The sequence below is a fragment of the Oryx dammah genome, unplaced genomic scaffold (assembly GCF_014754425.2).
Source record: "Oryx dammah isolate SB20612 unplaced genomic scaffold, SCBI_Odam_1.1 HiC_scaffold_25, whole genome shotgun sequence".
Taxonomy (NCBI): Eukaryota; Metazoa; Chordata; class Mammalia; order Artiodactyla; family Bovidae; genus Oryx; species Oryx dammah.
The window spans coordinates 25,688,390-25,700,194 of record NW_024070209.1 but is presented as its reverse complement, the minus strand read 5'-3'; the positions used below and the strand labels follow the sequence as shown (position 1 = coordinate 25,700,194).

The following is an 11,805-nucleotide window of genomic DNA, read 5'->3' as shown; positions in this document are numbered from 1 at the left end:
GGCCATTCTGACCAGTGTGAGGTGATAGTTCACTGTAGCTTTGATTTTGGCCTGCAATATTTCTGCACAGAAATCAGCTAATAGCCTTATAAGGGTTCCCTTGTAACTCTTTTCCTGTTTTTCTCTTGCTGCCTTTAGTATTTTCATTATCTCCTTTTTGAAATTTGTGTCTATTAGACTGCAGAGGCCTGTTTCATTATTTATTCTTTCAGGAGAATTCTCTTGATCTTTTACCTGGGAGTGGTTCCTCTATGTCTTCATTTTACTTGTATTTCTTTTACTCTGAGTTTAGAAGAAACAGTTATCTACTGTTGTCTTGAAGGGCTATTTATATGTTGGCCTGTCCTTGTCTAGCTTGTGTGGATTGCCTATATTTGGTACGAGGGCTGTTTTTAGTGTGGATGCCTGTTGTGTCTTTCCTCAGCATGTGTTGGTTGTTATCACCTTGATAGGGAGTGTGCAGATGCTTCAGCCGGTGCCCAGTCCTGGGGGTCTTGGTGGTGGTGGTGGCTTAGATGTACCCCTGGAGCATGCAATGGGAGTGGAGGCAGTTCATGATCACTGCTCGAGTTTGCAAGGGAGGTGGTGGTGGTTTGTAACCAATCCTGGAACCAGTGCAGGTGGGGTCCTGCCCTCGGTGAGTCTGTGCACAAAGAAAAAGGCTACAATGGTGGATCTCGCCCCCAGAGAATGACACCTGGCCTCTAAGATGGCCTGGGCTTCCTCCATGTACCCCCTCAGTTGTGGTCACACCATCTCCCAGGCTGTTTCTGCATAGCCAATCTTAGTCCTCTCTCCAGGTCTGATGTCTGAAGCCTGAGTTCTAATACCCTCCCTGCCCACACCAGCAGACCGGTGTTTCGGGTTGCCACCATGACCATCTATACAGTTTTTCTTCTACTCTGGCTGCTGCATTCTCCTTTGAGGCTCTGAAGCTCCCCTTCTGTCCAGGCAGATCTCGCTGGTGAAGGGGCTTCCCAGGGTGCAGGAACCCTTCCTCTTCCACAGCTCCCTCCCAGGGGTGCAGGTCCTTCCCGATTCCTTTCTCATTTTCCTTTTAATCTCTTTCCCTATCCGGTTACCTGGAGATTTTCTTGCTCTTTCAGCAGTCTGAGGTACTCCGCCAGTGTTCAGTAGATATTCTGTAAGAACCCTTCCACATGTAAATGTATTTTTGCATTTGTGGGAAAAGGGGAGCTTCACGTCCTGCTACTCCACCATCATAACTGCTCCTCAGGTATGAGCCTTTTAAATAAATACTTCAGATGGTTCTCGTGCCTCACCATTAATTAGAGTAAAATGATGATACCTGTGAAAGTGACCCCAGTTCCACTTTCTTACCAGACATAGCTGAGAATGCCTTAGAGAAGGAATGTGTCTAATATAAATGCTTAACCTTATACCTACAACTGTTACTAAATGTTCCTAATTTCATATTCCTGAAAACATAAGCAGAAACTTATAGATGCTTTAAGTATACACTACTTAAAAACATGTTAAAGGTAGGTCCTGATTCTTTTTATTTAAAAAATATACAATTATATGTAATTATACAATATGTAATTATACAATTTTATTAAGAGACTTAAAAGTATCTCAGGAGTTGCACTAAGACAAACAATTCCACTTTTCCTTTAATAAATTACACATCTAAACTTTCCTCCCTTATTACTGTAATATTAACTAATAAAATAGTACTTGTATTTGGAAAAGAAGAAATAGGTTACATTACAGTTGAATTAGGTTCAGGAATCAAGCTCAATTTGTTTCCAAGACTTGGAAGAACTTCTTTTGTACTGTTCCAGTTCCTAAAACAAAAACATGTTTTACTGGTAAAAAAACCTTAAAATTTAAACTAGGAGTCTTAAAACCGCCTTAGCATTTTTGGGGTGTAACGGTGTATCCTTTATAAAAGTATTAACACTCTCAAAATTTCTTGACAACTACTTTACAAATGACTATACTCGGGATGTATTTTCTAGAAACGTAGTTTTTAGAGTATCTATGTAGCCTAAGTAGCACTTGGAGATGAATTAAAATTTTAGACAAAATTATATTCTAAATAGTGCATACACATTGTTTTTCAAGTAACAAAATTAGGCATTGTTATATGCATGCTTTGGGCTTCCCTGGTGACTCAGCTGGTACAGAATATGCCTGCAATGCGGGAGACCTGGGTTTGATTCCTGGATTGGGAGATCCCTTGGAGAAGGGAACAGCTACCCACTGCAGTATTCTGGCTTGAGGAATTCCATGGACTGTATAGTCCATGGGGTCACAAAGAGTCAGACATGACCGAGTGACTTTCACATTCATGCATGCTTTAAGAATATAAAAATGATCTTATTTTTAAACATTTGCTTGTTCAACTCTTGTCAAATTGTGGTTGAAGTTAGCAAAGTATCAATATTTAAAATGTACATATCTTTTGACCCAGTGATTATACCTTTAGACATTCATCATATAGCACAATAGAGAAGAGCAGAAGGATATTCACTGCACTATTGGCATGCAATCGGAAATGGCTTAGATATCTCGCAGTAAGGATTGATTAAATACCTCAGTGCTCACTGATGCCTGACTTTGTAGGCAGCCAACAAAAATAATAGTGCTGTATGCGCCAAATGAGAAAGGCAACTAGGTGGAGAGAGGGCAGGACACTTCCATTTTCTATATTATATACTTCTATGTCTTGATTTATTTTTCACCATGAGTATGTTACTTTTATAATTCATAAAATAAAGATAAACTTTATGGAGGTGGGAAAACCTGCATGAGACAACTAACATGCAAAAGGGACCATCTAAGGAGATTGTCTCTTGGCTTCTTATATGTTATTCAATGTCTAAGTGTACAAAGTGTATCATTGTTTCAGATAAGCAAAAAGTGGTTACTCTGCAAGATAAGGCAACCCCTGCCCTTTGCCTAATGTAAAACTGAAGTTCATAGTTGCTAGGAAAAGAAAATTGCATTCTCATTTTCAGAAAAATGGCAGATGATCTCTTTCGTACATATATTCTAAGTTATTAAAATTTAAATGTTGAAAGTTTCAAAACACTATAATGACTTGGAAGAATTTTTTTTCCCCATAGTATTAACTCCAAAGTAGTCTTTATAGCTTGGTTTATTTTTAATGACATTAACTCAGTTCACCAGTTATCTTACCTGTAACTTATGGTTTCAAGGATTGTTAGCTCATAAAGAATAAACAGTAATCAGTTGCCACAAACGTTGCCTTTAATGGGAAGTGCTGAATTATTATTATTTTTTTTTACCAATGGTAATGGTGAGGGCATTGCTTTGAGATTCTGTGCTAGTAGTTTCTCCCTTCTGCAAGGTGTAAAGTGACAGAACTGGACTGGTCCCCCAGCCATGCCAGAAGGAGGATGGAGAGTAACTGGTGTGATACAGAACTCACTGTGTTCACTAGCTCTTCAGTACTGCTCTCATGCGACCTCAACATTATGTGATGATGTTTTAAAGGAACAGCAACTAAGAGGGCTCTCTCTGCACTACAGTTCTTCATGGCCACTCTAGAGTCACTTTAAAAGAGAAAGCAAAACCAAAAGGGTTTCCACGCTGCTTCTTAAAAGCTTCTAGTTTTCAAATATAAATATATATAATGCTTAAAACACCATCTTCAATAGAGGACAGTAAAAAACATTTCCCCCCAACATGTAAATCAATCAATGTAAATCAATCCGTGTGTGTCTGTGTTTAAATTATAGGCCTAGGGATTATAGAGGTTTTTGAAAACAGGATTCAAAATGCATATGTATGGTTGAACCAAGAAGACCTTAAAAACAACTATTTACCCAAACCTTTTCCTTTTTTTTTTTTTTTTGCTTTGACAATAAAAATATAGAAAAGAGGTAGAAGGGTTCAGCAAGTGCTTTCTATACTTGACTCCCTTAAAATCAGGAGTGCTTTAAAACTGGAAGACTTTTAAAAAATAGTAAATAGCAAGGAACTATTTTCTGGTGCTTATGTGAAGTCTGACTAAAGAGAGCTAATTAGGAAAGACATTTAGTCTGCAGAAAAGGTGAAAAGGGGTCTTAAGGTTGATCCTCAAACCAGGGGGACTAATTTCAGCCTCTGTGAGGATCTTCATGCATCAATGGGGACTGGGAGCAAAAGGGATTCTGGACAGTGATCATCAATGACATGTTCTACTATCAAGAACTTGAAGCATTATGGAATACTGTGTCTCAGTGCCTCCCCCCTCACTGGCAGGATAATGTAACGGAAGTTTGGTTTAAGTAAAGTGTGGTTTAAAGGGACACATCTTTCTTGCCTGATGATTCTACATGACTTGGGCTTTGTGAAAGGCTCAGTATTAGAGGAACTGAACGGGACTCATGAATTAGCCTATCTTAGAAGTGGTGTGCTCTGATTTCATTGCCAAAGCTTACGGGTACCAAACTCTTTGTTTGATGCCTGATTATTTAAGCCACTAATAATGAGACTTGGGGGTGGGAGGGAGTCACATCTGGTGACTGGGTGTGGAGGATCACATCTGGTCTCAGACAGGCCCAGGGCCAGCCCTCTACTCATATGCAACTGGATTATTTTCAGTGAAATAGTATGTCATCTCTCTTCCTAAGAAGTACAAGAATCAGTAACTATTTGGGTTGAAGGTATGCAGACACATAGTACACAGTATAGACGTCAAGTATTTACCAGTTGCTTTTAGGTAGGGACATAATTTTGTGTGATTATGGAAAACCTTAAATGAGACATTTCTTTTAGATGGATATTATTCTTCTTCTAAAAGGCAAATCAAATCTAAAGATTATAATGCTATTTTCACTGAAAAATGTCAGTGTAGCAATAATCATTAAAAGATCAAGAAGGCAGTGTTTTTAGAAAGAGCTATAGACTAGATTTTCACCTACAGCAGATGAATTCTTTTATAGGCTATGTTAATAAAAGTGGCACTGACTATCTTGCCCATATAAAAAATGAAAATGTATTGTTAAATGTTTAGTAGGAAATAGGGGTTTTTCAAAATTAATCAACAGAGAGTTTTCTCACACATAAGTTAGCTTCTGTGTTTATCAGTAGACAACTGGAAACAATGTAAGGTCCTGAAATGGCTTTGGAAGAATGTGAAAGAATATATAAAGTTTTGGATATTAGAATGTTAAAATTTGGAAGTGAACATCTATAAAATAATTGAGTATCAACTGCTAATCATTAGCATGACTTTTAAAGCAGAGGTGGGTACTACATGTGCAAACCAAAATCAATTCATCTACTAAAATACCATGAATGAAACTGCTTTAGAGGCAAAATTAGGACATTATAACTTTTCAAGTGAGTCTAAAAAAAAATTTGTCCAGAGAATGTGGTAATTAGTGAGGTACAAGGGAAGAATGATACAGGTATTGTGGGGCTGCTTTCCAGTTCTACTCAAAACTCATATGGTTTTAGGTCAGTTAGGGATGATGGATTTGAATGTGAAACCTTAAGATGCTCAGAAATACTCTTGCCCTTTAATAATAAATGTATAAAAGGGAACACTGTATAATATAAACAGATAATCTTATCAACAATGGCAGTTAGTCACTAACTCCTAGATAAATATTAATTCAGAGATGACTTCCAACTAATCTCTATAGCCAAGCTGCAAAACACAATAAGGGTTACATGAGGTCATTTTAGTGTTCCTGCAACATGCCTCTCACTTTGCTACAGCTACAACACCCACTAAATATTCATGACATGTTTTTCCAGAAGTCTTCTGTACTTAAAATGTTTTGCTTACTTATTCTAGGGCCCCAGAGGGTGAAAGGTGACTGCTGAGAAAAAGACCCTGGTCCCTGCTCACGGTGGGTGGTTGTGTTCAGCTTATCCTAGCAACAGTTACACAGCTCTACAAATCCCACCTGAGAGGTGGTCAGGGCATTTCATTTACTGTGCTTATTTATATAAGGTTATATTCTTCACAATGACTCATTTTATCAAACTAAAAGGAGATCTGGGAAAATCTCAATATTGGATCATGATAAAAATTTACCAACTCTTACATTCTTATATCAGGCTGTGTATCACAAATGATGCTATCTGGGCACATATATGGAAAGCAGTCTCCACTTTTAATCACTTTCATGAGAGTTCCTGGGTTTTGCCTACTGTGTGCTTTCAGATTAGGCAGTCCTTCATCTTTCTGATATGAGAAAAGTATGTGTGCTGCTGTGCTTAGTTGCTCAGTCATGTCCATCTCTTTGCAATCCCATGGACTGTACCTGCCAGGTTCCTCTGTCCATGGGGATTCTTCAGGCAAGAATACTGGAATGAGTTGCCATGCCCTCCTCCAGGGGATCTTCCCAACCCAGGGATCAAACCTAGGTCTGCTGCATTGCAGGCAGATTCTTTACTGCCTGAGCCACCAAGACAGGTATGGATATATCTAAATGTCCTAATAAAAAATAAAACCTTCTAAATAACCCCACAAAAAAAAGAATATTATGGAAGTGTCTTCCCAACAGCAAGGTAAGAATCACTACCCATCTTCAACATAAAGTATACTGGAAAGTCCAAAAAGCATATGTGAACACTAAGTCACCTGTGGGTGGTAGAATGTTATATGATCTTTAGTTCCTCCTTTATGCATATCAGAATTTATATATATATATATATATATATATAGCAAAGATATACTATTTAAATAATTTTGAAAGGAAAAAGTAAATAAGTTGAGAAAAACAGAATTCCAAGTATATTTCTGTGATAAAACTCAAGATGAAATAAATGTTTAGGATAATACCTGATCCTTCTGAATTCTCATCTCATCAACTTCACTTTCAGCATACTGAGGGTCTTGTGCAGGGTCCTTGACATCTTTTAGTGTGTTGATACTCTGAAATCACAATTTGTTATGTCATTTCATGCCCATAACCAAAATCCTTCAATGACCATCATCTACCTCACAAGCCAAGTTCCTATTTCTTGGGCAGCCAGTGAAGGCTGATCTTTTGAGCCTTCACCACCATTGAAGGCCAATTCAAATTCCCCAGGTTCTCCATCCCTCTTGGATACTGTTTCTCCCTTCTCTAACAACCAGAAAGAGCTCTGTTTGGAAGCAGAGTGAGAAAAGTGTCTTACCCATGTTTCAGCCCCATGGGGTCAGACATACAGGAGATTTTAAGCAAGTGTTTAATTGATTTGAGCATGTAAGTAAAAAACAAAGTTACTATAATAGGCCTGTTTGAACATTTCCCAATAACTGATAAATAACAGCAAAGCGAAAAAGCGAAAATCGCTGTCATGTCCGACTCTTTGCAACCCCATAGACTTTTCAGTTCATGGAATTCTCCAGGCTAGAACAGTAGCCTTTCCCTTCTCCAGGGGATCTTCCCAGCCCAGGGATCGAACCCAGGTCTCCCGCATTGCAGGTAGATTCTTTACCAGCTGAGTCACAAGGGGAAGCCCAACTGTTGAATAGTGCTGAAAATTCTTGCTTTAAAAGAATGAGAAATAGATACCTTTGGTGGAAAGAGCTTTTCATACACTTTTTTCCATAGATCCATTGGTGAACGGGCATGAAACTTTCCAATGTCATTATCAGGAAGAGGAGGGGATCCTAGAATTGGAAGTTTTAATTCAAATGACTGCATTGACTAAAACATTATAAACTATTACTATCAGTAAAACAGATGATACTTAGATCACTCATTTCCTTTTCTTCTATAATCACTGTTAAAATTTACCTCAACCCAGTGTAACAAGGCCACTGGGACAGATTCTAGTACCAGAGGGAGAGGAGACAGAGTAATGAGTAAATTGTAATTCTCTTTTCATGCACTTAAGTAGATGTTCAGGAAAAATAGAAAGTATGACATTCTCATGTGTTTGTGAATGTTTAAGGAAACAGATGTTCTTATGTGCTGTTGAACAGAATGCAAATTGCAACAGCTATACTGGAGGGTAATATGGCACTAGTAAATACTATTAAAATACTAAAAAAATCACATCCTATTAACCAGAAATTCTAGTTTTGAGTGTTTATCTTAGAAATACCTGCATACATGCATTAAGGATTTCACAGAGCGCATTATTTGTATTAGTGAAAAAAATGGCCACAGCTGAAATGCCCATCAATAGAGGTACAGTGAACTAAACTCCCATGCATAGCCATGCTCCGTAACACTATCTAGCAGTCAAAGTTCCAAACAGACCTATATGTAGCATTAATATGGAGAAAGCACTAAGGTGTACTGAGTAAAAAAGGAAAACTTCAGAATGACACAGAATAATACAATTGTATTAAAACAAATAGTTTTTTTTCTATACCACATTCACATGTATAGAAAATGGAATATTAAACTTGATCATATATATACTATTTCAAGATTTATAAGGAGAATGTCTTTATGCATTGCCTGGATAATTTAAAAATTAATGTGAAAAATTTGAAAATACGCTGCCACTTCTTAGACATTTTCAATGCATAGTCTGAGATTTCTCATTCTTTCTATGCTAGCATCTACACTGTTCACTGTTTCACTCTATCTTTCAGGGCCTCCTTAGACTTTGGTGCGTAAGATAGTGATCAAATCCACCACTCTTATCCAGATTTCCCAAATTTCTTCCTTGTCCTCACTTGTGTGTGTATTAAGTTGTACACAAGTTTATCACCTTTGTAGGTTCATATATCCACTACCACAGTCAAGACACTGAACAGTTTCATTCCCAGAAAGATCCCTTGTGTTGCTCTTTTATAACCAAACCCACCTCCCTCTCGATCCCTCTCCCTCCCTCCCTCCCCGCCTACAATTCTGTCCCTAACTTCTGACAACCATTAGTCTTTCCTATATTTCTAAAATTTCTTCATTCCAGAATTTTATATAAATAGAATTGTATGTAACATTTTCTGATTGGCTTTTAAAATTCAGTATAATTCTCTGGAGAGGAAACCAAGTTGCTGTAAATATCAATAGTTTGTTCCTTTTTATTGCTGAGTAGTAAGTATTCCATGGTATGGATATACCACAGTTTATCCATTTACCTGTTGAATGATGTCTGGGTTGTTTCCACTTTGGGGCTATTACAAATAAAGATATCATGAACATTTATGTACAGATTTTTATGTGAACATACATTTTCATTTCTCCAAATAAATGTCAAATAGTGCAATTTCTAGGTCATATGGTAGCTGCACGATTAGTTTTATAAGAAACCATCGAACTGTTTTCAAGAGTGGTTGACCAGCTGCTATGGAGGTTCCTTAAAAAACTAAAAATAGAGCTATCATATGACCTGCAATCCCACTCCTGGGCATTTATCTGGAGAAAAACATGATCTGAAAGGATACATGCACCCTAACACTGTTTACAAAAGCCAAGACATGGAAGCAACCTAACGTCCATCAAAGAGGGATGGATAAAGATGTGGTGTGTGTGTATACATATATATATTACTTAGCCATTAAAAAGAATGAAACAATGCCATTTGCAGCAACATGGATGGACCCAGAGAATATTGTCATACTAAGTAAAGTAAGTCAGAGAAGGAGAAATATTGTATGATATCCCTTATATGTGGAATCTAAAAATAAATAATGCAAATGAACTTAGAAAACAGAAAGAGACTCACAGACAGAGAATGAACTTATGATTGCTGGGGGAAGGGGATAGTTAGGGAGTTTGGGTAAGTCATGTACACACTGCTATATTTAAAATGGATAACCAACAAGGACCTCTTGTCTCGTACATGGAACTCTACTCAGTGTCACGTTGCAGCCTGGATGGGAGTGGGGTTTGGGGGAGAATGGATACATGTATATGTATGGCTGAGTCCCTTTGCTGTTCACCTGAAACTATCACAACATTGTTAATCAGCTATGCTCCAATACAAAATGTATGTTAATGTATGTTAAGTCACTTCAGTCATGTCCAACTCGTTGTGACCCCATGGACTGTAGCCCACCAGGCTCCTCTGTCCATGTGATTTTCCAAGAAAGATTACTGGAGTGGGTTGTCATGCCTTCCTCCAAAATACAAAATAAAAAATTCAAAAGGAAAAAAAAAAGAGTGTCTATTTTACATTCCTACCAGCAATGTATGAGTGATCCAATTTCTCCACATCCTCTCACCAGCATTTGGTGTTACCACTATATTTTAACTATTCTGATAAGTGTGTGGAATATCTCAATGTAGTTTCAGTTTGCATTTCCTTCATGTAAAAAATGTATTAAATATCTTTTCATGTTCTTATTTGCCATTATTGTATATCCGTAATGAAATATCTGGCCATATCTTTTACATATTTTCGAATTGGATTTTTTTTTACTGTTATATATTCAAGATACTAGTCCTTTGTAAAGCATGTAGTTCGAAATTTCTCCCAGATTGTAGCATATCTTTTTATTCTTTTCACATGGGCTTTTAAGAGCAAAAGTTTTTTAACTTTGATGAGGTCCAAGCTCCATGATTTTTAAATTCAGTATTTTTCGACCCTTTTCTGACCCCTGACTACTTACAGCGGCAAAAGATTTCCATCAGCATTTCTATCATTACAGTGATTCTCACCGCTAATGAAATTAAGTTGGCAATTATAATAATTATAATTATAAAAATCAGTCTTTATAATCACTCATTAACACCTCTGTTCTTTTCATTCCAATTCAATCTATAATCTCATGACAAAGATCTCTACATTTGAAGTCAACTTCAGCAAGTAAGAGTAATGAGGGGTGGGAAAAAAGAAAACCACTGTCCATTAGTGTTAAAACCAAACTATGCCAACCCCAGAGTACAGAGTTGCTAGGCCCCAAAATCTCTACAATGAAATTACTTCTGTGAGAAGACAGGGAGCTCGACCATATAAACCCTTGAAATTTCTTTTGCTTCGTGAGTCTAGGGATAAGTATAGGAAACATCCCATTAGATAAAGTATTTACATAACAAAAAATTAAGGCATACCTAGTTAACGCAACTGTGTTCTTTTTGAGTTATTCCAACACTTGAATCTCTTATATTTTTCATCATTGCTTATAATATATAGCTTTGAATTTCCTGACTACTCTATCCTTCTGATATTCTTCTAAAACCAAGGAGCTAAAATTTAAAAGTACCTGGAAATCAGTGAGGGAAAGGAAGTACATGCAATTTTTTTTTAGTGGTATAGAGATCAGAAATCAGTTGCTCATATGTCAACATCCCTTTCATCACAAATATATCAATGTGATGCATTCTGCATCAATACAAGGTATACAAATAAACACAAGATATAACGACAATAATAATGAAACCAGAAATGGTGGTTAGGGTTAGGAGATGTTGGAGATGAAGTGAACAGGCAGTAGGATAAAATCAATAAGCAATTAAAACAAATGGAACAATCTTAATAAGTTCACCAACCTATCTGACTTAAAGAATCCAATCCTGCTGTGATAAACAGAGGTTTATTCTGATCCACACATATTGATTTGCTACACGGATAAGAAGAAAAAAGAATCTAATTTAGTTTAGCAATCAAATATCCTGCCATTCCCTACTGTAAATACAAGAGCCAAGTTTTATATCTACCTCCTATGAGAGCATTTCTCAAAATGAACGAATGATTATTAATGTAACCAATTCAAAAAATAAAGTATAGCTCTAATAAAGATATAAAAAAAAGACCCAAACTACCTTAAATCAAAACCAAGAAAGATAGCAAGGTTAAGAAAAATACTTACTAAAATGATCAATTCTATTTCTAATATAAAAAAGTGATAATAGTGGGAGAGCTACTAAAATAAGGGGAAAGAAGTAACAGGATCAAGGAAACAAGTATAATAGTATGATTATTTTATTCTAG

At 36.8% G+C, this 11,805-nt stretch overlaps 1 protein-coding gene across 2 annotated transcripts in view; it reads right to left on the bottom strand.

The window, feature by feature from the left end:
- Positions 1-1,557: 1,557 nt before the first annotated feature.
- The window catches only part of DYNC2LI1 (dynein cytoplasmic 2 light intermediate chain 1), a 37,337-nt gene continuing 27,089 nt past the window's right edge, over positions 1,558-11,805 (bottom strand). For both annotated transcript variants that reach the window (XM_040224713.1, XM_040224712.1), the window contains 4 exons: positions 11,364-11,434; positions 7,488-7,585; positions 6,770-6,862; positions 1,558-1,808 (listed from right to left, as the gene is read on the bottom strand). In XM_040224713.1, the coding sequence (XP_040080647.1) occupies positions 1,746-1,808; positions 6,770-6,862; positions 7,488-7,585; positions 11,364-11,434 (325 nt within the window). In that variant the 3' untranslated portion in view covers positions 1,558-1,745. The remainder of the gene's footprint in view (positions 1,809-6,769; positions 6,863-7,487; positions 7,586-11,363; positions 11,435-11,805) is intronic.